This window comes from Aythya fuligula, chromosome 11, assembly GCF_009819795.1.
Source record: "Aythya fuligula isolate bAytFul2 chromosome 11, bAytFul2.pri, whole genome shotgun sequence".
NCBI classification, from domain to species: domain Eukaryota; kingdom Metazoa; phylum Chordata; class Aves; order Anseriformes; family Anatidae; genus Aythya; species Aythya fuligula.
The window spans coordinates 4,344,291-4,371,679 of NC_045569.1; the positions used below are offsets into that span (position 1 = coordinate 4,344,291).

The 27,389-nt window shown below is 37.8% G+C and overlaps 1 protein-coding gene across 2 annotated transcripts; it reads left to right on the top strand.

The window, feature by feature from the left end:
• Positions 1 to 821: 821 nt before the first annotated feature.
• On the top strand, positions 822 to 25,491 carry MINDY2 (MINDY lysine 48 deubiquitinase 2). Of its 2 annotated transcripts, none has more exons than XM_032194767.1 (9): positions 822 to 1,490; positions 9,115 to 9,172; positions 10,893 to 10,957; positions 13,197 to 13,355; positions 14,845 to 14,947; positions 16,123 to 16,265; positions 20,189 to 20,362; positions 21,673 to 21,846; positions 23,311 to 25,491. In XM_032194767.1, exons 1-9 carry the CDS (start codon positions 822 to 824, stop codon positions 23,428 to 23,430), a joined length of 1,665 nt encoding a protein of 554 aa, XP_032050658.1. In that variant the 3' UTR covers positions 23,431 to 25,491. The 2 variants fall into 2 exon arrangements, with proteins under 2 accessions (XP_032050658.1, XP_032050659.1); XM_032194768.1 differs by lacking the exon at positions 822 to 1,490 and adding an exon at positions 3,228 to 3,350.
• Positions 25,492 to 27,389: the final 1,898 nt, after the last annotated feature.

A 27,389-nucleotide genomic window follows, 5' to 3' on the forward strand; every position in this document is an offset into this window, starting at 1 on the left:
CGGGGCGGGGCGGCCGGAGCCTGGCTCAGCGGCGCCCCCTGGCGGGGGAGGGGGGAGGCGGCCGCGGGCAGCGCCGGGCGGGCCCCGCCTGAGGCGCGGCGGCCGCGACCCCCGGGCGGGCCGGAGCCGCCCCCCGCTCCCCGCTCCCCCTCGGCCGCCCTGCTCCGTGCCCGGCCCGCCGAGCCCCTCGCGGTTCGCTGTCCGCTCCGTATAACAATGAGTCCCCGCTGACGGCATCGGTCGGTTCCCGAAGCCCTTCCCCCGGTGCTTTGTTTATTTACTTCATTAAACGCGCGTCCCGCAGCCGTGTGGGGCCAGCCTGGCGGTTCCTCCGCTCTGCCAGCACCTGGGGCCGGCGCCCCGCTCACAGGAGCCCGGCTCCCGCACCGCGCCACTTTAGGAACTCAGGAAAACAACAAATTCGGGGCAAAACACTGGTTTCCCAGGAAAGCCGCCCTTCGTCTCCAAACTCCCCCAAAAAGTTGTGCAGGCCCGTGCGCAGGGAGCACCGCGCCAGCAAGGCGCCTCGGGTGCGGCGGCTGAAGTTGATGCAACAACGTGCGGGGAGCCCAGCAGAACCCCGAGCGCAGCGGCGGGGAGGGGCGCTCCCACCGGCTCCCACCGGCCCCCCGCCGCCCCTCACGGCCCCTCAGCGCCCCGCTGCCGCCCCGCCCTCGGGGCTCCCCCCTGCCTGCCCCCGGCGGCCGCCGCCCGCCCCCACGTCCCGTCGGGGCGGAGCCGCCGCCGCTGTCATGGCGTCGCGGGCGCTGCCGGCCGGGGAGCGGCCGCTGCGGCGCCGGTAGAGCGCGGAGGAGCCGGGCATGGAGGGCCTGGCGCAGCCCCCGCCGCCCCCGGGCTCGCCGCAGAGGGGCGGCGGGGGCGCCGCCGGGGAGCTCCTCCTGGAGGAGGCGGCGGCGGGCGGTGGCGGTGGCGGGGCCGGGCCCGCTGAGGCGGGCGGCGGGCGGCGCAGCCCTTCCCCGCGGCCGGCCCCCGCGGCCCCCCGGCCGCCGTCTCCCCCGCGGGCCGCGGAGGACGCGGGGCCGGCGGAGCCCGGGAGCCCCGGGGCGGCGGAGGCGGAGGCGGCCGGCTCGGGCTCGGGCTCGGAGAGCGGTCCCGCGGGGGCCGGCCCCGGGAGCAGCGGGGCTCCCAGCCCGCCGGGGGAGGAGTCGCGCAGCCTGGAGTCGCTGGAGTCCTTCTCCAACCTGCACTCCGGCTGCCCCAGCAGCTCCGAGCTCAACAGCGACGCCGAGGAGGCGGCGGCGGCGGCGGCGGAGGCCGCCCCGGGGGGCCCGGCCCCGGAGCCCGGCGGGGAGCGGCCCGCGGCGGGCGCGCAGCTGCTGCCCGCCTCCAAGGAGCGCTTCCCGGGCCAGTCGGTGTACCACATCAAGTGGGTCCGCTGGAAGGAGGAGAACACGCCCGTCATCACCCAGAACGAGAACGGCCCCTGCCCCTTGCTGGCCATCATGAACGTGCTGCTCCTGGCCTGGAAGGTAGCGGGGCTGCGGGCGCTGGGCGGGGCGGGCTGGGGGCTGGGGGCACCGGCCGGGAGCCTGCGCTCAGCCCCTGCCGCTCCCAGCACGCGGAGAGCTGGGGGATGAAGAGCGGCAGCTGCGGGCGGGCTCTGGGCGCTGCCCGGCCGCTGCTCGGGGGTGGCACACGGGGCTCACGGTGTTGTTGCCTCGCTGGAGAAGTCAAAGCCTAGGCGGTGCTTTTCTAAACGCCGTGTTGTTGGCAGATGTGTCGAGGTTTTTAGGAAATGTTTCTAGATACAGCATTGAAAACTTAGGCAATGTTTTTGGAAGATGGGTTAATTCTGAAGCGAGGTGTATGCAGGATTTAACAAGTACAGGTTTGCGATAGGGATGTGCTCGCACAGTTACGTGGCAGGGATTGTAAATCAGGTCGTGACCAAGTACTGCTGAGACCTGGAAGTTCTTGTGTTCTGCATAACCAGCGTGGATGCGACTTCCTGTACTCTTAGAGCAACTTCTAAATATTTAAAGTAGGCGACTTGAACGTAAGGCGTAATATAATTATTAGCGTTTACAGGTAAAAGGAACATCAGTTGGAGAAGAGCTAGTGAGCTGTGTGTATTGCAAAACAAGAAGGGGTCCTTTTCAAAAAATACTTACAATTCAACCCCAAAAGATGGACGAGATGATAGAATGAAGTTTTAGGATAGGAAAGCTTTATGAGAGTAGATCTTATGTTGTAGTATGAAGGGGAATGAATTTGGTATTGGAGGAGTAGGAGGCTGTTCGCAGGTATAACAGGTGATAAAGAAGAAGACCAAAATTAAAACAATAAGAAGAAATTTGTTCAGAAGTGATTTTTCAGAAGATTAGTGATGGGGTGTGTGTTTTGTTTTGTTTTCTAAGTTGATGTCCCTGTACGCTTTCCTGAGCAGAATAGCTCATGCGTCAGGAGGAATGCTGTGGGCTCAGACTCTGTAATATTGATATTTAGACATTAGTGAAAGCAGTACAGGGCAGCTGTGTGATTTTAAACTATCATCTTATATAGTAGGTCCTGCCTACCTCAAGAGGGTGTGAAGGTCTTTATAGACTTCAGTATTTAATGCTTTCTTCTTATGCTCCCTCTTTAATGTGTAGAGATGAGTACAGGGCCTTGGAGAGCTTGTTCTCTATCATTAGTTGTGGTGGGATTTTGAAAGAAGTGGCTGGTTTAAGGATTTACCTTTTTAATTGTCCATTTAATGAAAGAATATAAATGGGACTGCACTGTCCTTGTTGTTTGCTCTTAATTTTTGAGAGGTTTTCTTCCTTAGCGTTCTTCCTTTCATTCCACAATTATATAATAACTTTCTTCTGCTGTCCTCCATGCAGAATTCTATCTGACAGTCTGCTTTGATCAAATATTATGTTAGCAATAATTAATGTGATATCAAATTTTATGAGTCGGTGGAAATCAAAATGCATCTTTGGAGTGTCCTTACACTTCTTGTTGCTAGCATTACAGAAAGGGTTTTCTATAATTCTATCAGTTTGTATAAAACCTCAGCAGAATTTACATGATTTGCAGACAGACAGCAATTCAGCAGTTTAGGTGAAACTGCCAATATGTGACTATTTATATGCTTCAGTGTTTTCTTGTTAGTTGGTTGTGTATTTCCCCTGCCTGTAATTGATTCTCCTAATTAGCGCCTCTCCAAATTAGCCTTTCTTTTCCCCAGTTTATAGTCAAGAACCATGTTGGCATTGTTTGGAGTGGCAAGCTTATTGGCAGCTCACCTGCACATCATTGACAGTAGCCAGCTACATACCAAGGCTGAGGATGGACATCCACATTCTTCTCCCTTCTGAACCAAGATGAACACTAGATTGGGTCAGGTAATTATGATTTGGGAACAAGGGAGCAGACAAAGAGTTGAAAACAGGCAAAAGCAGAGCGAGAATACCATAGCGTGTGTTAGATGAAAGGGAATTAATGTGGCAGGGGAAAAAATGCAGTAAAAAAAGGAGATGAGAATGGGGAGGAGGGGAAATAACTTGAATAGAGTATAACGATGTAAACAGTTACACTTTAGTGCCTCTTCCCTGTATCCACCACTAACCTTCCTTCTTAGAACTCTGTCATGACAAGGGTGAGTGTTGTGGTCAAGCTGTAGGTAAATATGGTCTCAGATAATGCATGGAAGTTCTCAGAGTTGAGAAGTGTTACAGTCAAAATGTTAGTTCTTGTTTTCATAATTATTTCCCTTTGGATGTCCAGTTATATGGACATTGCTTATCCCAGAATGGGAGTGATAATTTTGAGATCCAGTACTACACGCAGAAGTGAAGGTTGAATTTGGATTTTTGTTTGTGATGAGTTGCACACAATCAATTTGTTTAGAACGAAAATTTACCTTTACTTCTTAATAATGTAAACCATAATCATGGCACTATTTGTACCTTAACCTCAAATATATATTAAGGAGAACTCACTTTTTCCAGATGTTTCAGTGCCTCAAAGTTCAAGCTTCTTACCCCTGTGCTAGATTATCATTTTAAATGTTAGCAGGTGTGTGTTCTCCTGTCTGTGTCCCAATTGCCCTCCGATAAAACATATTATTACTATTATTTTTTTGAGATAGCATCTCTTAACTCAGTGAGGGCAATAGGTAGGATATTAATTTGCTTAAAGGATTGCAATAGCTATGATACAGGAAGACCTAATAGGTATTGTACCTTAAACACGTCATGTACTCAAAGTATTTCTTCCTAGTGGTTCTTGAAAATCTTGTTCGTTACTTGAGCAAGATTCTTCTCTGTTCCTAGTCACTATTCAGCTTTTACTATGTCTCAGGGGAGGTATTTTTGAGATTAGATTTAAGATCTTTATTTAATGATGCAAGCATAAAGACTGCTTGAAAATAATTGAGTGTTGCGCCTATACGTACTTGGCTGTGAGACAGTGGCTTGGCAATATGTGGGTTTTTGGAAATTCCGGAATAGTAGCAAGGAGTCTGGATGTACAACTCTGAGGTGGCAGATTGTACGAGTCGCACTTTCAAATGTTACAATTATCATTGTTTTTCTCTTGTTTCTGCAGACTGCCTGTATAGCCTTTAGGAGCTAGAGCTGATGAGTTGTTAAAAAGAAGTTACAGAAATGCTCTAAATCAAAGGAAAACAAAAGCAGTATGAGACCAAGTTGAAAAAGTAACTGTTGTGCACAACTATGTGGAAACCATTGAGGCTTCTGTGATGGAAATCATAGAATCGTGAATGAAAACAAAATGAAAAAATGACTTTTCATGAAAATCATAAAATGAAAACAAAAGTAGAGCATAGAAATAAGCATATAAAATGTATGTCAAAGCATGAGTTTTCTGATACAGAGCAGCTTTGGATACAGTCTTTCAGCTTGCTTAAAACTGCAGACTGCTCGGTTTTCCTTCAGGACTGTGGCTTGCTGTGTACTTGAGCTAGCAATGTGAAGCTTGCTTTTCGAAGTACCTTTTGTGGTATTTGTTAGACGTAGTCCACTCATTGCTTTCTGATAGCTTCTGGCATTGTATTAGACTGCAGTTTTGTGTGGGGTTGTGGAATAGCCCTCGTTAAGACTTACTGTATGGTGATTGTTGGATGCTGGAAGCTTAGTAAATGTTCCAAGGAAGTCTGTGAACTTTAACAGAAGGCACAGAAACTACATATCTGAAACAGGCAACACAGAACACGAATCATATTGGAACATAAAATAAGCCTAAGGGAAAACATATTTAAATAGAAATATAAATAACTAATACTAATGAAGTCCTGGGAGGTGAATACATAAGGAGTATCTTGTTCAAGTTTTTTTTATAGGAGAATAATTCTAGTAGTATATACTGATATCATCTTTAAAAGTTTTATAGATCACAGCCCTCTTAACAACTGGAAGGTTTTAAGAGCGACAGTACCTGCATGCCTAGTTACACAGAACCCCATGAACTCCTAGTTAGATGACTGTAGCAGTTCTGTAAATTATTGTTATATAACCACTGATGCTTACGTGTATCCAAACTGAGGTGCAGCGAAGAGAGAGTAAAAAAAAAAAAAAATTGCTAGTTAGAAATTTTTAGCGTTAAGTTCTTGTAAAAATGGCCTGTTTCTCAGAGGAGCTGCGTACAGTATGCTCCTGCTGATATCCATTTGGTTTGTTGGAGTCTGCAGTGGCAGTGCCTAGTTTGAGGTCTGGCATTGGCTCGTTACATGTGTTCTGCTTTTCCTTTTTACTGAGCTAAACCTTCTTATGGCCAGAATTTGCACAGATTGCTCAGATGAACTTGCTCAGCTTCTAAGATGAGTTGCCAGTGAGTTTCTGATGAATGCTCAGCAGGCGCCTTGGCAGCTTTCCTCTGCATCTGTGAGATGAGTTGAGCTTGCAGATCAATGGGCCTGTACTTGTGCATTTTCCAGGACAGGAAGCCTGCTCTAAGGGACTGAAGGAACCCTGCTTGAGAGGGGAGATGTGAGATTACCAGGCGATAACACATACTATCAGGCTATGAGTTTATGAAGCTTTTCCTGCAAGGCAAGAGATATGTTTGTAGGAGATACTCATCACCTCTTGCTGGCGCAGGCTGAAGCTACCCTTCTCTCTTCCAGAACACTGAGTTGAGAGAGTTGCATGCTGTGAATAAGTATGTTTTGAGACTATGAATAAAGCCAATTAGAAATGTTTATGGTCCCTTTCTTTATGCATAGTATTTACAGAAGTGTTAGTTTCAGTGCAGAGCTATATTACTTACTTTTTTTAGGCCCTTCTGAAGTGTTAGAGAATACAGTTGGAATTATCTCAAGTCAGTATTATTTCATTTCCCAGTTTGTAGTCTATTGCATAGAAATGGCATAGGTTTTGCCAAACAAACTGTTCAGTATGAAAATTTGTTTACGAACTGTTTTTTAACTGCAAAAATGTCTCAACTGTACCTCACATAGTTGGTTAAGAAAGATTTTTTTTTTTTTTTTTTTCCCCCCCCCCCAACTCCAGAGGGTTGGAAGGAAGCTCGAATGAAAACTAGGCAAGGTTGGGGGAGAGATTAGGGAGGAAGACAACGAAACAGCAGTAAAAGGGTGCTGGAACTGGGTGGGAGCTGAGGAAATGCATTTTTCCTAAAACATGAAAGTAATGTAAAATCCAGCAACAAAGCACGGGCATGTATTTGTAAATTTTCTGTCCCTCCAAAGAAGTGTTGTGGACAACAGCTTTCACTACTACTGCTTACATTGTTTTCTTCTGTTGATTCATGTGGAGCATGGCTGTGGTCCTGCGTGATTTTTGTCTCCCCACTTTAGTTTTAAGGTATTTTTCTTTCCTTTTTCCTCTTTGTTGTGTTGTCTTTCCTGTAGTTCAAGCGCTCGCAACGAAGCCCTAAACAGTTAGGAAATGTTGTGTTTTCTGTGTATCGAGGCAGTTTTGTTGAGAAGTACTCATGACTGTTGGAGCCCAATTAGCCCGCTGTAAAGGTGTGATCGAGGTCTCATGAAACATGCACTGCCTAAAATTACGCTGTAAACTAATCCATTATCTTTGTTTAGCATTTAATTAAGCTGTTAATTTTGGTATTTAGCTTGTTAAAATATCTGACTGGGAGATTCTGCAGACATGAGCAAAATTACTTTGATTCAGTTCTTCAGTTAAAAACTAAATAAATTCCTAACCACCGCAGTTTGAGGGAAAATTGAGATTTATTAACCAATAACACAAATACATCCCTTAATTCATAAAGTCTGAAACAGTAATATATTTATGCCATGAATATGCAGAGTTTAAATATGGGCAAACCAAGTAATTATGCTTTATAGCTGCTGTTTGTAACGTAGGCATGCTTCTAGATTCTCAAAATTGACACAGAGCAGAAATCCCCAAGTAATGCTGGCTGAGCTGATGCATATGCTTAAAAAACAAACAAGCTATCTTCAGTCCTGAAGAAATCATAACATTAGTCCTGCTAATAGTTGAAGTGGCGTGATAATTTTTCTTGATGTGATGTTGATACAACCGTACTGTTTGTAATCCCAGGACTGTTTGGGGTTGAGGTAGTCTCATTCATTCTGTTTCGTGCTGTTGGATGTGCCTTAGCAGCAGTAGTGACCCAGCCCCAGCTCAGGCAGGATCAGGGCTGTGCACAGCTAATAGTTGCTCGGGTTTAAATGATACCAGCTCAGAACTGGATGTGTAGGAATCAGCTTTTTAAGCCTTTAGTCCTGTTACCTATGTGGCAAAATACTTTGTGTTTATGTGCACACTGAATAGGAATATTGTGAACAGGATCAAAGATTCTGGAAACATTTAGCATGCATAGTGTTAGTGAAACTTAACCTGTTCCCCATACTTTTTAAGGCATTTCGAGAGTTGCAATCAGTCGCTGCTCGTTTAAAAGATGCTTTCAAAAATGTATGTGCTTATGAATGCATGACTGATTTTTTTTTCTTGTTTAATTCATATACTTTTAAGTTTTTTTGGAAGTAGCAGAACTAATTAAACTTTCTTGCAAACTTATGCTTCACTAATTTCCTGCTTTACTAACAATTTATAGCCCCCTGATCTTTAACTCCAATGCCTTCAACTTTTATTCTTATCCTTCCCCAGATCCCTGATCGTACTGTCAGCCTCTTTCTGGTGGAGAATGGTGATCAGTGTTAAGGAGTTTGATTTTATATATATATATGTGTGTGTGTGTATATACATCTCCTAATACTCAAATACCAGACTTTCTTGACTTTCTCTAGTAAGATGTGGAAGAGAGGATGAGATGAAAAACTGATGAGAAAGTTTAAAAAATAAAAAAAAACAGAAGACTGCTGTGTTACTCCTTGACACTGCCAGAAGCATGGTTTTGTGTGAATCTGTGCTTGGGCTTTTGGTGCAGGGAAATATGTAAATGTGAGCGAGCAACCAAAGCATTTACCCAGGATGTTGCATGGAGGAGATGAATCTAAGAAGTTTTTGGTCTTGACAGCTGCCAGGGTGGTCAGTTGTAGTACGTGATGGTGACAGGAATGGATCAGGGAGAATGGAAGCTTCACACTGAGTTGTGTGTATTTGGCCTTTCTGTAAGGAGTTAAACTGAACCCTTGAAATGTGAGCATGGGATGAGAGGCTGGGAGGTCATTTCTTCAAACCTGTGCGAGTCTTGTCTTCCCTGTCTCAGCAGCAGCTGCCCCCAGATTTTCTACAGCCTCATATCTGTTCGCTGGAACTTTTGAGTTAAGACCAGTTAAGAGATATAAAGAAGTAGTTTTGTTGTTGTTGTTTGGTTTTTAAACTAAGTGTGGCTACATTTCTCAGACTGTTCTTCCTCCATGCTTGCAGCTGAGCTATGGTGAACAGCATAAACTCCTGTGAAGTTGAGGGGGATGCTGGTGAGAGGTTTTGATGGGAGAAGGGAGCACTAGGACAGAGCTGCAACTGAAAGAGTACTGTGTGCATGTGGTTTCTCTAAAAACTGAAGTGCAACCTTATCCTTCTCATAGCTTTTCTTTAGTAGAAGCCCTGCTAGGCTAATGGTCTCACAAATTGGTGAGCCAAATGTGATCAGAAGACTTCAGGCTAGAAATACCTTATTAATACTTCCTAATCTGCATTGTTTCGAAATTTTAAAGAGAATATCCTTTTACTTTCACAGGTTAAGCTGCCACCGATGATGGAAATCATAACGGCTGAACAGCTGATGGAATATTTGGGTTAGTAATTACTCACAATAGATAGTTTTTGCTTACGTTATACTTCTTAGTGAGTAGAAGGATAGGACTGTTATGTACTAACATTTTTTTTTTAATCTAGCTTTACTTGAATGCATATTTCAAGAAAATTACTCATGGTATTCAGTAACACGTTTTTTCTCAACAGTTTTTAAGTCTTCTGTACTGTTTTCCTAAGTTGTTAGCCTAATGATGCAGTTGATGCAGTTTAGTATGCCAGTGTGTCGGTAGATTTAAACTTATTCACGTCTTTTAATGTTTTGTTACAGTCCACAGAATGGAACAAGTCAGTTGAACTTTAATTGTCAGCAGTAACTATAATCCTTGACCCAATTAAAATAACATGAAAAATGAATTTAGTTGTCATGGTGACTGGGGTCTCATTTGTGGGCACTGTTCCATTACCAGATTCAGTCTTCGGCAAAACTGCAGCTGTTTCTATCTGACAAGTCTAACTTCAACAGCTCAGAGTGATCCAGATGTTACAAGTGCATTTGCCCTAGTTCTTAAGCTATATGCACCACAGATCCTTGCCTTTGTAGCCTAACAAATGTAAAACATTTAAGCTTAATATACTAACTAGCTTTGGTATTCTGAAACAGAAGAAAAACTTACTATATTCTTTCTTTTTGTTTGTAAAGAAAGCTTCTCAAAAGCCTACTGATGAATATTCCAATAGCTGAAAAAGTAGTTAATGACTTAACTTGGGAAAAAAAAAAAAAAAAAGAGACACCAACATCTTTTAAGAACTCTAATTTCCTGTGCCTAAACACTCTTTTCTAATTGTATTGATAGAACAATGCTATCTGAAATCACAGTTGGCTAAACATGTGCCTTGAAGTGTCTTCTGTCTTCAAGACATATCACTTTCTGGAATTATTTTATTAAATTGAATCTCAAAATCGTTTTCTTAGATCGTGTAGATTCCTATTTAGTCAACAGGATTAGCAGTTGCCAAATTGTTCTCCTACAGCTTGAAAAGAACTTTGAGGGGAAAAAAAAAAATAGAAAAGCCCCTCAACCATACTGAACAATTTGAAGAGGTGATAAAATAAGAAACCTATGATGATGCTTTTATTAAATCTATAGAACTTCCTTGTGTAGAAACATAGTTTTTAGAAATGAAACAAGGGAATAAAAATGAAAAGCATAGAAATAAAATTGAAAATTCTGGGTGAGGCAGGTTATGGAGACTACAATTTTTGGTCACCAAAGTTTTTGCAAATCTTGAACCCCTATACCTTGATTAACTGATTAATAACCTTTATGTTGCAGACACAGATGGAATACAGGCCATTCATAATTATTAGTGTATGAAAACATATTGAGAAATGTCCATAGTGTCAGTCAGGATGAGCAGTTGCAATTCTTAAATTGTGTTATGCAATTACATGTTTTATTGTGAACAGTTTGGACTTTTTATGAATCAAGGCAAAGAGGGAAGGTAAATAATTAAGAGACTGGCATGATACTCTAAGTGATTATGGAATGCTGTTTTAGTAATGACATTTGAATTTCACTTCTGAATATATGACCTGAATATTTAAAATATTTTTTTTTTTACTTTGTACTTATAATTCAGGCTATAAAACAATGGCATCTCATTTAACAGAAAGCTTAAATTGTTATATTTATGATCAGTTAGCTTCAGTCAGAAGTGTTCAAAGAAATGTTGAATAAACTATATTTTTGCTTTTTTTAGGAGATTATATTCTTGATGCAAAACCAAAAGAGATATCTGAAATTCAGCGTCTAAATTATGAGCAGGTAAGAAGCTGCTCCTAAAATACAATTGCTTATGTAAGATACTAAAAGGTACTATTTTTTTCCTCACTTAAGGTTTACTGATTTGTTAAGAACCAGAGGCATATTAACTGTTATTAGTAGTCTTCCCTTTTCTCTAGGCTTGATGTAGAATATTATTTGTAAGTATTTCTTATTAGCAAAGAAAAATTTCTTACCCGTTAACATGAGAAACTACTGCTTTTCTTCTTGCAATGAGTGTAACAAAAAATATTTTTCGTATTGAGGAAGAATAACAGGGAATAACAGGGGATACACATGGAAGTGTGTAACAGGGTGGCTGCTCTTTGAAGTCTTCTATTTTGCATTCTTCAGCATGCTCCACTCTGTGGTCTCTGCTAGTCTTTCACTGATGATAACAGATGAAATGAGATCTGGTTTTAAGTGTTGATGGACAAAAAGAGGTTGATTCCATATTATACAAGGCAATATTATTTACACTGACCACTGTTTTATCACAGAAGTCTTTCTACATTAAAAGAAAATGTTATTCTTTTCCAAAAATATTGATGTATATATGTATCTTGGAGCAAATGTTTCAAGCTCTGTGATCACAGCTGTTTCGTTTTGATTACTTGTGGGGTAAAAAATGATTTGAATTTAAGTATTTCAAGCTAGTTCTCTTTATTGTTAGGTTGTCTTTTCTTGCTAATGTTCAGTGTTGAAAACCGAAATATCTTGGGATGATTTAAATTAGAATGAAGATTGAATGGATTCTTTTAAGAACCTTCCAAAATATGGCTTATATCAAGTTACATGAATTCTCCTTGCGATAACTGAGTTAGCTATATTTTTTTTTCCCCACAAAATGCTACGCTGTTAAAGATTATAGCAGTAATCAAGTTACAGGAGGTTGAAGAAAATTATATACCTGGTAAAACTACAACCCCTGCGGCTTTCTTGTGCTAAATATATGTATTTACTAAGTAAATGTCACAAATCTTTTTGGTAGATATGTAACTGTACAATTTTAAAGAAACCTCCCGTTCTAGGAGTATTCTACATTCCATTCAAACATACCTGTAGATGCACTTGTGATACTACATGAGAGGGAAAAAGGAATTAGGTAACTGAGTCTTATAAAATTATTACATTTCAGAAGCATTGCAACTAGTCTTGGTGTTACTCATAGTTTTGTTTTTATCATGTCACACAGTTAACACTCTGCCTAAAACAATATGTTTTTTTCTTACAACATTGAAGAAATTTGTATATTCTTTAGAATACCAAGTTACAAGATGCATGGAGTGACTTCTTAAAAATACTAAGATCTGCCTTATGTTCTAATGTACAGGCATGTGTTGTGTTGGCATCCTGCCCTATTAATTATCAATCTATTAATTTGTCTTTTAATATGCTGCCGAAACAAGTGTTCCTATCAATGTATTGATTATGTTACTGTTTCATGAAGCCAGTTATTTCAAATTCAGCAAATTGCTTCTGGAGTGATGAAATGTCATCTCTACGTACCCCACTTACACCTTGTTAGCCTATCTAGCTCTTTAATAGTTTCCTCGTTATCTTCCCTTATTGAGCCCATTAGTTGTTGTTTTGCCATTAACTGTCTTATTAAAAGAAGACAGAGGCAACTGTCTTTCATGACCAGTGGGCTTAGTCTGTGAATCTTGTCTCTGTTTCATTTCTGATCTGTATTTCTCTATTTTTGTTGTGCCTTTTTAACCATTGTTGCAATCCTGAATTCCTCTTAAGCAACAAATGTTGCAAAACCAAGCAAACATAAAAACTCTGTTTCCCTGAATCTCTTGCAAACACTGAAGTACTTTCTGAAGATATTCTTTGTGGATTCTTCTCACTTGGTAGAAAATACTGCAGGCTTCTAAGCTATGTCTTTTTTTGTCCTTGTGGCATGTGTGGCTTAGCAAGTGTGAACTTCATCATTTAGACACCAAAATTGCAGTGTTTTAGTCTGTGACCAGAGAGATGCTATGTACCGTGATGATACAAACAGCAACACTGCTTCCTTTCAAATAAGCATTTTATATACAAATCCAATTGGACAAACTTGCATTTAAGTGTGCACTTGGCAGTGGCATGAATAATGTGAATGTGTTGAAGCTAATTTCTCCTTTTCTAATTTTTTTTAAGAACCACTGAGTTGCTGAGAACTATGTGATTACAAGGGTAACTACCAAGTGTACAAAGCTCTAGTTGGTCACCTGTTTCCTTTTCTTTCTGTTGTCAGAATATGAGTGATGCAATGGCAATTCTACATAAACTACAGACAGGCCTGGATGTCAACGTGAAATTTACAGGTGTACGAGTATTTGAATACACACCTGAATGCATAGTGTTTGATCTTCTTGATATCCCTTTGTACCATGGATGGTTAGTGGATCCCCAGGTAACTTTTTTTTTTTTTTCCTTTTTCCATATAACTCCAAGAGAAAATAAATTACCCAAATTTTATTGGGGTAGGAGAGATGTTTCAGAATTTTAACTGCAGTCAATAATAATGAATATGGTAATGGATATTCTTAAATCTAGTTTTTTTTTTTTTTAAAAAAAAAAAGTATTTTCCTTAGAGGAGTGAATCTAGACGGTACTTGTTTTTTTTCTACAGTAACTTTGCAGAGGTTAGGTATTTTTTGAAGGTAACATTCCAAACCCACTAAACTAAAATCACAGCAGTGTAAATGAGAGTTTTTTGTTCTGAGAGACATAAGAAGTTGCCAGATACAATGTACCAGTTAGTGTTTTTGAAAGCTCAAGAGAGAGCACTTGGAAGGAATGCAAGGTTACTTTCCTCTCCAGTTTACGTTTGATTTACATCTACCAGTACCAGCTTTTGAGAACTGAGGACTTTAGAACCAATTAAGGAGAACTGCATCTTTCACAAAAGTAAAACTTTTAAAAAAAATTTTTTCATGATATTCAGGTATTATTTAAATAAACAGTAAAAATGATACTGCTTACTTAAGGTGAAACTGAGGAGTTTGTCTGGAATAATCCGCCTCTGAGATTTTTATTTTTTTTCTCTCACACCTTGTTCATGAAAGCTACTATTCTCTTATTCCCCTTTCTTTATTGGAAAATGGCTTTATTATAATTTAGCATAATGGTGCCTATCAAGAAGAGATCGTTATAGGCAAATGGACTCTGTCCCAGGATGCATGATTTTGATGTGACCTACGTGGCTTATACCATAGCAGATCACAATTTGTAACTGTAGTTCTAAAATGCAGTGTATCAACAGTGTCTTTTAATGATGCTTTATATTAAGATCCACTGGGATTCCTAAATGATGGCTGTTCTTTTTTGCAAAGATAATAAGCTCACTGTAATTATAGTTATTTACATTTTTGTGTGTCTGTTCATGAGGTGAAATCCTATAAAAACTGATTTTTAGAAGTACCCATTTTTCTAATGAAGTATAATGCTTACAAAGAAAACAATGTTGATGTGTATAACATATATTCAAGATGTTAGCATTTACCTGAATGCTAGGGGGTTCTGTAACGTGAGCTGTGAACACCATAATGGAGAAGTAACTGGAAGGGAGAATATCTCTGTAACAAACTGCATCCCATACTCTCTTCTATCCAGGTTAGCAACAGCTTTTGATATTAAGTGTTATCTTCAGGGATCCAAAATGGGATGTGAGACTGCAAGATGTTTAACAGTCTGATGTAAATCTTTTTGGCCTAATATTCTTAGGAGTATAACGTTCTCTATTTGTTGAAACTTAAGAAAAAAAAAAAAATATATATATATATAGATAGGTATAGATATAGATATATATAGATATATATATCTTAAGAATAATTAGTCTAAGCTTACAGTTTTGTTCCGTTCTTCACAAAGATGAGTTCTCCTGTTGTCTCCTGCTCCAGGTTGCTGATATAGTAAAAGCAGTTGGTAACTGCAGTTACAATCAGCTAGTGGAGAAGATAATTTCTTGTAAACAGTCTGACAACAGCGAACTGGTTAGTGAAGGTGAGTAACTTTTTTCTGTTCTTTATCTAATTATCTGCCCTACTGACTCTTAACTTCTTACTTTGAGTGTGGGTCATGGTATGTAGCAATATAGGTGTGTAGCTGCGTGGTATCTACTTCCCCTGGGTAGACAAACAGAACTGTGCTCATCTTAACTTTTCTGATGCAATTTCTAAAACAAGGATCAACCTTGTTCTCTCAATATATGAAATGTGCCTTTTTAAAAGATGAATATAACTTCCTTTTATAAAAACGTAATATGGGCAACATTCAGATTTCAACTTGGCAACGTATCATCTCCTATAATTATATAATTATACACTACACAATGAGAAGCAAAAACTCAGTGATACCAGAAGTGGATACAGCACTTTTAAATATGAGAGGGTTATTTACAATGCTCAGGTTTTTTAATCTATTTGTTTTCTTCAATCTGAATGTGGTCCCTTATATTTGTTGTAGTAAGGGGGCACTTTCGTAGGGAGGAAATTGGGGGGGGGGGGGGGGGGGTGAGAATAATTTAATTGTTGCATTCAAATTTGCACATAGGTGTAAATTTGGTGAAAATAGGTGATTGCAGGTCTTTAGAAATCAAAGAAGAGGATATCCCCTTTTATTGTTACTCTATAGTTAAAGGAGTAGTTTTTGTCTTGGTTTAGTCTTGGGTTTTGGAAGAATTCTTAGGGTTATATTTGCTTGGCATATTATCCTAACGATATCTCTTGCATTATTTTTTGTTTGGCCCACTTTTACGGAGGTTAGTTATTGAGTAGTGAATGCAGTCTCAACGTTCAGAACCACCTGCTTATCCAGGGCAGAGAGTTAGCAGTCTTACAGTACTGTGGTGAGGACAAAACACAGCCCCCTTTTTTTTTTCCTGTATATCTTGGCATTAGACCAACTGTATATAATGAGCAGTGTCCACATTCCACTACCAGTAGTTATAACCCTGGGTCTCTAGGTTAAGCTTAGGTTAAACTTGTTTTTAACTCAACCTTAGCAAGACAAAACAGATAAAAATGAATTTGTAGGGTTTTCACTCTCTTTTTTCTGTTAGTGTCATCACAGCAAATATTTTTGCTTACTTGACATAAAGTGGGGCAGGGAAGATTACCAGGTATTTATATGCTTTGAAGTATGTAACAGACCCATAACAGTATGTATTGCTTTTGTAGGATTTGTAGCTGAGCAATTTCTAAATAACACAGCTACACAGTTGACATACCATGGGCTGTGTGAATTGACTTCAGCTGTCCAGGAAGGAGAGCTCTGCGTGTTCTTCAGGAATAACCATTTTAGCACTATGACCAAATACAAGGTATATTCAGTGTTTTCATTGTTTTTAATTTGGTGGGTTTTGTTTGCATTTCAAAGCAAATCTTGATTTTTCTGTCTTGAAAAAGAAATAAATTTGTTCTTGTTAAGTAAGGATGAATGTAAGGTCTATCACGAATGCTACTTGCAATGTATTGATTGCAGTCTTAGATATGAGGATCCATTATCACTTGAAATCTTACTGTAACTTTTCCCTTTGTGTTCTGTTTGTTTCTTGTGTTAACTCATTTTGTGGTTATGTGTAATGACGTGATTTTGTTATGTGGTTTAAATTTACTTGAGTATGTGAGTGGCAAGGGTAAGGTTAATGGATTCATTTAATTTGTTGTTCCTGAGGATATGGGATTTTCTTTTATTTGGGCCAGGAATTGAGTAGCTCTATACATGTATCCTGGTGTTCAGAATACCAAGTATCTGGGGAAGTTGAGATGAGCCATAATATCTGTTCCCTTTGTTAGAGAGGCAATTGAGTCTGAAGATAAGGAGACAAAATGGTGAGAACTGTGAAAAGAGTACTGCAGAATGTTAAAAGCAGGCGACAACTTGAATGTTTCTGATACTCCTTTTTCCATGGACTGTAAAATCTGGCTCAGGCAAGTTTATAGTCACTTATGGAGCATCTTTGTTCTTAACACAACTTTGCCTCTAAGGTGATTGTGTATTTCTACATATCTGAGTGTTAGGCAGAACAGGTTGCAATAAAGCTGCCTCCTAAGATTTAATCATTCCCTTCTTTTCAGTGATAAAATCATGCATTTTGAAGTAGATTTTTCCTAGGATTATGATATAAAAATCTTACATGTAGTTAGATATTTCTCTCAAATGAAAGTATAGTGAGTTCTTAAATTTGTATACAACTATTGAAATTATGTGTTGGTTAGCTTTTTTTTTTTAAAAAAAAAAAAAAAAAAAAAAAAAAGACTAATTCCATGGACATAATGTTACAAGATATAAGATATCAAGAAACTGTCTTAATCAAGACAAATTCTTCATTATTTTAAAAAGTTAGCAGTAATCTTTCCATCTATTTCCTAGTTATTTGCAGCAGCTGTATGACTAACTATATTCTTGATGATCAAGGAAGTCAGAAACAGATTTGACTTGGGCTTTTAGCCAAGATTAGCTATCTGAAATCTTTGTACTCCAGGATACTCATGAGTGCTAAATACATTGTTGTCAGAGTTGAGATTTCTCAACTGCTTTACTATTTTATTAGATTTAATGTTAGCTCTGTAGATTTTTAATGGGTTTGCTTTTATTTCAGAGTTCTAGCAGTAGTCAGCAGTAGCTGTGTTATGGAGAAATGCCCATCAATTATGAGAACTGAAGATGCAACATATGTCAAAAAAGATGAAGACATAAAACTTTAGGGTAGGAACAAATAGGCTTTCTTCTGCTCTGTACTGGTGCCACATAACAATTACATGATTGTGATTGAGCAATTCTTATTATTTGTGGTGCTGGGTTGAGCAAATTTTTTTTTAAGTTGCGCATTAGTTTTTTCCACATCCTATCTGGTTAGATTGTTTTAGAGGTAATTAATGTTTTCTGTCTTTAAATTTATTATGATATAATATACATTTATCTATAACTGCTCAACAAGGTATTATCTTGCAGATATTTTAATACAGGGATATTGTATTGCAGATGTTTTAACTGGGGAGTTGTAGACACTGGTAACATCCTTTCTGCAAATAATCAGAGCTTCCTAGTTCTTACATGTTCAGTTCAAAGAATTTGCAATATTTGTCATTATTTTACACATTATCAATTTAAAAACAGATTCACCAACACTGCCAATACTTTACCCAATTATATACTGAGTTTAGAGGAGCATTGCGCTGTCAGACTGAAGGATGTCTACCTTGCTATTGGATTACTTACTTTAAAGGGCTATGTTACTGAAATGAGTTATGTGAAAACATGGAGAAACAGTCCAGTACTCCGAATTCCATAGTTTTTGCATGTATAGTAAAAGAATTTGTTCCGTGTAAGGAAGGGAAGTGGAGTGACTCCTTGCAAACTTTTTTTTTTGCGTTATTACTAACTTAACAGTAACAATATAGGTTTGAAATTCTTTCTATTTTTTAATATTAAGTGCTTCTTGAAACATCAGAAATGTAACGTTTGTATGTTCATAATAACTATTTTGAATACCTGCCATAGATTAGGAAAGTATCAGTGTTGTTTCATACTGTAAAACAATTTATTAACTCAAAAAAAAATTATTAACACTGATAGCTGATCTGTAAAAGGTAATTCTATGCTAGTTATGGGAATGAAAATACTTTGGGCTTTGACATAGACAATAGGTGAGAAGTTGTTTGTATGTGAATGCTTTTTAAAATTTTTGTTATTTTAAAAAGAATGTTTGACTTACAAACAAGAGAATGAGTGAAAGGAAGAAAACTTTTTAATTTGGTCTGCTGCTTTATTAAAAATATTTATTTTGAAATATTCCTGTTCAATGAAACATATAGACACCTCTAAAATGTTAATCTTCAGGCAGGTAATGTGATTTTTAATTGGCTTTTTTTTTAATTCCTCATTCAAGGAGTGTCAAATAGAAAGGGTGCATCTAATAGTTTTTCAATTTTAGATGCATCATTAACTTAAATGATGGAAGTTGAGTAATAAAGTAGCAATAATAGAATGGTAGCAGTGCATTCTTTCAGAAATTAATATTAAAAGTTTTGAAGAAATCTTCCTCTGAAGACTTCAGTTTCCTATTTGTAAAGCTACTGAGTTGATATTACAATGTAACTGAAGATTCACAGATCCTATTTTAGAATACAGCATCAGTCCATTTATCCACTTTAGTTATTTAATGTAGTCTTGAATAATTAATACTTCACTATTGCTCTTTGAAGAGTTGAATGATAACTGCATGATACAATATGAAGTTGTCATTTCTCATTTGGAAAAGTTCAAGCACTATTTTGATATAAAATTGTGGCATTTAAAAAAATATCCATGATTTCATGTAAGATAAAAGCAAAAATAGCAAAGTATGGAAGGTGTTAATGGTAGTTCAGTTATAACAACAAAAGGGAATAAGCATCCAATTTATCCATTTGCCCAAGTACTCATTTAGTCTATTTCCTGTCTCTTTAATTGGATATTAATAGTCTTGGCTTTTGTGATTATACAGTAATCATTTTCAGCAGTTAAAGGCTGTTGTTTTCTTTTTGCCTTTGCTTTTCATTATACAGCTACTAAATATGTCAAATGATAATTACATAGATCAAGGAAAAACAGAACTGTAAAGAAGGAATCAGTTTAAGAATGTCTTAGTTCAGTTGGAAAGTTTTTCCCGCTGATGTGCCTGTGATACAACCTAGCAGTTTTTTACCTGAAAAGTGACAAGGGATTTAATTTTTGAGTATGCATATTGCAATGATGCTCTCTAGATTTATAAATAAATGTGGGATTTCTGTTTTGATACTCCACATGGGCTTTAGTTCAACTAGAAAATGTATTTCATAGCAAAACCTGCATTTTTTTTCCCAAGGAAAAAGATGTCTGAGTTTGCCATAGTTAAAGCGAAATCATTCTACAGAACAACTCAGTTCTTCTGGTTTGCACAAAAAACCTTCTAAAATACTAATAGATGTAGGCTGCAGGTGATACTACTTGTTACAAGGCCTCCTTTTCCTGTGTTAATTTCATGAGGAGATGAAGTGATTAAAAATAATGCCTTTAAACTACTTGTTCTGAGGCTAGTTACATACTAATATCTGGTCTTCTAATGCTATATGTAGATTTGTTTAAATTTAAAACTCACCAAAAAATCTAAATGAATGTTTTACTGGAAGGCAACAGTTGCTAGGGGCTCATTTATCATAACTATATATCAGACTGTGATAAAGCATTTTCATAATTTTACAGGTTTTCTTTATTCCATAGGGTCAACTTTACTTGCTGGTGACAGACCAGGGTTTTCTTACAGAAGAGAAAGTTGTTTGGGAAAGCTTACACAATGTGGATGGTGATGGAAATTTCTGTGATTCTGAATTCCACCTACGGCCTCCATCAGACCCTGAAACTGTCTACAGAGGGCAGCAGGATCAAATAGATCAAGTACTGGATTTCTGCCTCTCTTGTATTTTTGTGTTCACTGGTGACTATATGTAGTAAATACTGTTTATTTTTAGTCATATGTGTCATATTAGTCATACAGATGTGTGTATATGTGTACTCATACAAAAATGACTAGAAAAAAAAATCTTTAGATACCTACATTGAGATTTTCAAAAGTGCTCCTTTGAAATACTATCACAACTTTAAGGGAGGAGAAGACTAAGACCAATCCTGAATAGTTTAAAAGGTCTGATTTTAATCTTTGAGCATCCCTGTCTCCAAAGAATTTACTCAGGTGAAATGTCACATCTACTTTGTATATGGAAACAAGAACAGTACCATGAAACTTCTCCTCATTTTATAAATTCATTTCAGCACGTTGATTGTCAAAATGGAATTTTGTGTTCAGATGCCAACTTTGCTGAATATAAGACTAGGGCTATAGTAGAATGCATGTGATGGTGGTAATGTTATTCCTAACTATAAGTAATAGTTTCTGGAAGTCCTATTGGAGACAAGAACTATTTGTGTTAATGCATAAGCGTGTAGCAAGACCACTTGGAAATTCTGCTTGTTTAGAATGTAAGATTTATCTTTATAATCACTGTCATTTTTTAATATTTTATATATATATAGCGAGAGAGAGAGAGAGAGAGAGTAAGCAGATGCTTAAAAAAAAAAAAAAAAACGAACATCTTAGGCACTGTACATCTCTTTTAGTAGATAACGTGGTAGAGATAACAACTGGTAAAATCTTGAGCTGCTACTGCTGTCTGTCTGTTTGGATATATCCCAAACTATCTTGATTATCTTCTCCTTGGTTTAGGAGTCAGTGTTCCTCATTGATTTGGTGTCAGTGCAGCTCAGTACAGTGGGAACAGATGCTCTAATGAGCATAAATCCCATTTTTACTTAGAAATAGCAAATAACAATGAGACAGCATCAAAATTGTTATCTCTACCTTAAACGGGTATGAGCTGGGCATTATCTTTCGTTTGCTGCTGTCCAAGTAAGGGAATTTAAAACTGAAAGCCATTCTTTTAACTAGCTTTTGTGTTTTGTGTGCTGTGACATAAGTACAGTGAAGGGAAAAAAGCCGAAGTAGAGTTTTCGGCCTTTCTGTGGCTCAGATTTTGAACATGTTCTGAAACAGAATTTCTGCTTGTTTCTGTGAGGTGGATGGATTTGAAGATGGAGGCTAGGGGAAAAGGGATGATACTGTGTAGCTGCCCTTGCTGAAAAATGTACTATGTTATGTACTTGGCTCTTTTCTGCATGAAAGAGCGTTAATAAGCAAGTTTACTCTTTAGGATTATCTGATGGCTTTGTCTCTACAACAAGAGCAGCAAAATCAAGAAATTAACTGGGAACAGATACCAGAAGGAATTAGCGATCTAGAGCTAGCAAAGAAGCTTCAGGAAGAGGAGGACAGGCGAGCTTCTCAGTACTATCAAGAACAAGAACAAGCAGCTGCTCAGGTCCAGGTAAGAAAACATTACAGAATATGATCACCAGTTTTAGTGAGTATTAACTTAATACTTAACACACACACATCTACCTTTGTAAATGTTTCAGACAGTTAAGACTGATGCTGTTTACATTGTAAACAGCAAGTAACAAGATGAATATAGGAATCTTAACAAATAGCACTACAACTTTCGCAGTGTGCATGCAGATATGACAGTTGCTGGTACTTAAATATTCAAAGCATGTCTAACCTAAATCAAAGTTTCATTCATACTGTTTAAGTTGGAATGATGGGATGAGTTACTACTAAAGGTTGCAAAGATTGCATTAAAAATATTTTACATTAATTGCAAAATAGCATTCAAATAGGAGCTTTTCAACAGTAGTCAAAATTGTCTTTGTGTTGTGTTGAGGAAATTCATGGTTTTACCTTTCTACATGTTTTAGTCATGATACTTTGTGAATCTATTTTGTCCTGTTCATCCTGAAATTAACAGCTACTGCTGGTATGCCTTCTCTGCTCCCCCTTAAAAAGCAGTTGTGTTCAGAATGTGTGGAAAATGTGATTCATGCACATCTATATAAGAAGTGGCCATATAACTGATTTTTTGCATGCCAGAGGCAATATTTAAGTTGTCCTGGATTCAGGGGGTTCTTTCCTGCTGGAGATTTTCAAAACACACACACACTCCACATATTTGTAAATAAAAGCAATCTGTTTGAAGGCCAAGTCTTTGGATTGCCTGTGTCAGTTCAGAACCCTTAATGGACACAGCTGTTAAATGTGAAACAATAAATTTTGATGGTTCCAAATTCTGTGATTTCTGCTGCTTATTGCTTATATACAATCATCAGTAACTACTTCTAAGACAAAGATGTAAACAGAGTGAAAGGGGATTTAATTTCTGCTGGTTGCAAAAAGTTGGAAAGAACTGAGGAACCTGCTTAACAAGACTTAACAGTATCCTCTTTTGCAGCTATGAATGAATAGTAGCCAGAAAAGATGGTGAATGTGCAAACCTTCTGTTGCCTTCTGTCTACAACTCACCAAATTCTTAACTACTTCCTAGTCAGAAAAAACATCTGCTTTACCACATTTCAGCTGTCAAAAAACATACTTTCACTCACAACTTCTGAAATGTGGATTATATTCTTATAAAAAGAAATTGGAAAAAAAACAGTCAAGTAAATATAGATGTGCCAGAAAATGTTTGAAGACAAATTCAAATCAGTTGCTTCAATAATAAAATACGTGAACACAATAGAAGAGACTCATAGGACTTTAAATATATTTTGTTTTTTCAGAAATAAGTTTGCATGGAGGTTTTGGAAAGTTTTCACTGAAAGACCTTCTACCTGAATTCTGCTGTTGCGTTAAAGATGAACTTCTGTATACTTTAAACTAAATAACACTTCCATTTTTTACATATACAATAGCTTCTGCTTGTTTTATTCAAAATGCTATTTTTTTTTTTACATAGCAGGTGCAAGGTGCTCCTTCTGTAGCAAGTGGAAGACAATCTGGGAGCAATGAACGCAAACGTAAAGAGCCTCGAGAGAAAGAGAGAGAAAAAGAGAAGAATAGCTGTGTTCTCTTGTAACAGAAAATGGATTTATTCTGGAGCCAAGTGCATGTCCTCAGAAGCAAAAGCAAGGAGTAAAAAGGAAGACAAACCCGTTACATGCCGCCTGTGCCTGATTACCCCACGGATTTTGTTCATGTTTCAGGAGAGGATGGGTGACTTTGTTACAATCATGCAGACTTTCTTCAAAGTCATAGCGCGTGTCCTGCTTGAGATGGAATTCCAAATCACAGTTGGATGCGGCTGTGCTTTGAGTTAGTCATAAGTTATACTGCACCTTGTAGCTGAACACACAGATCATGGCGAGTTTTGTGTCATAGTGACATCCATTACTTATTACATCAGTTAGTAAGCTATTTTATCTTCTACTCTAAACAAAGGAGGTAATTGGTTTTGTGTAAGACTTTTTTCCTGAAGTCTGTACACTAGCACAACAGAATCCTATGTTACTTTAATGATGAGAAACTATATCTTAGGTTGGGTATAGTCTCTGTAACACAAGAGCCCAAATAACAGATGGGCACTGCCTCCTCAATGTGTCCAGATATCCTCGCTTCTGGATTTAGTACATTTATTATTATTTTTTTGAACCCAGATTTATACTGTTAGTGCTGTTGTTGCACCCCTGGCCAGCTTTCTTGCCCCAAGAATATATGACTTGATTATACAAAAATTGTCATAGAAAATGGGGCATTTATTAATGAGCAAGATGAATATTGTTTGCTTTTCTTGCAGTTATAAACTGGGTATGGCAACTCAGATGTTATCAGGGTTAAACAAGTGATTTTATAGGTAACTTCTTTTTCTTTTAGTAATTTTTTCCTCTTGTAGGTAAACTGGACCAGATAATTTCTTATTTATTGACCTCTCTATATGATAGGCGAATGATGAGAGGAAACTAAGATCTATAATAATCCTTATTCTAAGAATGCAGAGTTAAAATAACTATCTGCCTCTTTTTCCCAGAAGTACCTTTAACATTAACATGTCCACTTGCATATTTAAGCAAGTGGACTGTAATTAAAAACACTTTTTTGTTTCTAGATGATATATCTTTAAAAAGCACACTTCCGAAGGGTGAGAGAAAAGCTAGGCTGCTCTCTGAGATTGTCTAGAAAGGTGGTCAGGTGTAATATTTTGTGTTTTAAATCACTAATTTAGAATTTTTGGAAACAATTTTCTAATTTATGGGAACCAAATAAACGTGTTGCATCTTATAGTATTTATAGCGTACAGAAACAGAATATTTACTGAATTATGAGGGAACCGCAAATCCTCCTCCATTTCCATTAAGTCAATAGGAATTACCTTCTTGCTGAACCTTTTTGATAAGATTTGTATTTCACAATTTGTAGATACTTTTGAAAAAGGCTGCTTCTCCTGGACAAGTTACGATTCATGCTCTAGGCCTGGGTAAGTGCATTAGTATACAATAGTCTAGGACAGCTAAGGCAGCTGGATAGAATATGACATTCCTGGTTTCCGGTGTTTGAAGAATGTCTGTAAGACAGTGGGTGTTTAAACACAAGTCCACAGGTAAAAAGCTGCTTTGCAGTTATTTCAGGCAGACCTGCTGTGGTGATGGCAACCAGTAATTACATAAAATCTGTTACGAACCTAGAAGGAAAGTTAGACTTGTAAAGGAAGAATGTCTTATTAACTGAAGGGCCAGTTTATATCACCTTTTTCTTCCATGACATTTTTTTCTTTTGTTTTTCAATTTTGTTACACTTTTTTTTAATAATAACAAAGTTATGAATGGTAGTTATCTAATATGCAAATTGTAAATGTAAAGATTTCTCTATATTCTTTAGTAAAGTCACGCCCAGAAAAGTCATTTTAACATTTAACGTATGCAGTTTAGTTAACTTTCTGTGTCAAAGCAAAGGTTGACCTCTTTTTTCCTTTGCAGCAGCCTAACTTCTTCAAACTAATGTGATGGAGGATCACCAACATAACGACTTGTCTACCTTAATCAAATCAGAAAATATTTCAATAGTGTCAATAACAAAGACTTTAAGCCAGAATGTTGTTTAAAAACATTCTGTTACTAAGATTTTTTCCAAATTTGTGTATTTACATTTATTTATTGCCCTTGAAAAATAAATATGTCGAGCTAAGTGTTTGTTATCTTATTATTTTTCACTGACAGTATTGCCAATTTAAATTATTATTTTTTAAACTTTAACTTGAGCAGACATTGTGGCTATTCAGAGTATCTTTTTGCCTGAGATACTTGCTCATATTAGAACAATTCATGTAGCATTTCCACTTTCAGACAGATGTGCCTGAAATCTAATATACTGTAGTGTTGGTAATGTTATTTGGTCACAATGGAAGAAAAGTTAAATGTCAGTGCTCATCACAAAGTCTGGACTTCCCAGTAATTCAATTTCCTTTCAATAACAGGGTAAGGTTTTCAGGTTATTTGAGATGGCAGGCATGCTATTCAAACAGTTTTCTGTTTATATCCTTTTTTTCTTTACAGGTCTCGGAGCTTTGGGGAAAAAAAAAAGATAAAGAATTCCTAAAATTTAGGGCATTGTTCTGCATGGGTTGAGCTTGATAGTGGCAAAAGTTATAAGCAGGTGAGCTTTTTAATATCCAATATGAAGTATGTCTGGAAGATTAATTAACGCCCCACTGTGACTAACCATTTCAAAAGTAACTGTCACAGTCGGTATATAAAATATCTGAAACTGAAAAAATAACAATATGTAAAATATCAAAAATATCAAAATATACGATATCAAAAAACTGAATAGAACTGCTTTTATCTGTAATAGTGAGCTTGGAAAACAATGTCAAAGTAATCAGGGAGCACTAGTAAGATGATGGGTACTTCTGGCTCTATTTACTTCATTTACAGTCTTTTTTCAAATCTTTTTCTGGCAAAAGGTACAGATTTATATTTTAAATCTGTTTATACAATTTAGCATGCACATACTACAAATACCTACATAGCGTATATGAAAGTGTCAGAAAAGTAGAGTAGAACTTTGTTTTCCACTAGATAAAAGCTAGCACAAAAGACAGAATCATAGAATTTTTTGTTGTTGCATTACAGTCGTGAAATAAAGCTACAAGCACTGCCATAGTGTTAAAATGTCTTTCTAAAAGGCACTTTGTAAATGCTCAAATCTACCACTGAAGTTCCATTTATGTGTAATCTGAAGCCCAACAAAGCAGATCCAAATAAGGCTGTAACATGAGAAGAAATTAGCATTCCTGAAAATTCACTTAAAACACAATGCAAAAAAAATCTGTAGCAAGCCACCTACCTAATAGAATAAAGTATATGTTCAGATTGTCTTTACAGAGCTCTTCTTGTGGATCACAGACACACGAGTGGAAAGTGAACCATACACTCTTCCATATACACTTGCATTGAATTGCCAGTCAGTCTATGCACTTGCTTGATACTTCACGTTATTGTCAAATGTTTCTTCAAACTTGTACACACAAGTTCGTGAAATTTTTTTCCAGTATGTAATAAAAGGCAATTCGATGTCATGAAATTGGATCTCCTGGTGTATTCAGCAGGAAATACTAAAGTAAAATGTGAAGCTGATAGACTTTTAACTGTTCTTCTTTCCTGCTACAATAGATCTATAACCTGTAACCCAAAGCTAACTTATTGCTTATGCTTAGATCAGCTTTTTTTTTTTTTTTTTACTATTAGGATGCTTATCACAATTGATTACTAAAGTTTACACAAAGTAGATCTTCAAATACAACATAATGAATTAAGAACTGTATTCATTTTACAACCTTAAGAAGTCTACGTTTATGCAATCTTAAAGAGCAGATAAGTCAGCAAATGCAAGTTAATTGGTGTTCTTGTTAGAAAGCATGTAAGGAAAAAGCAAAAATAAAAAGCCTTAGTTTGGTTGCACTATAATGCTCTTATTTCTCCATCTGTGCTGTGAGAGTAAGACCTTGGTACCAGGAAAAAAAAATCTGACATTGAAAAGTGT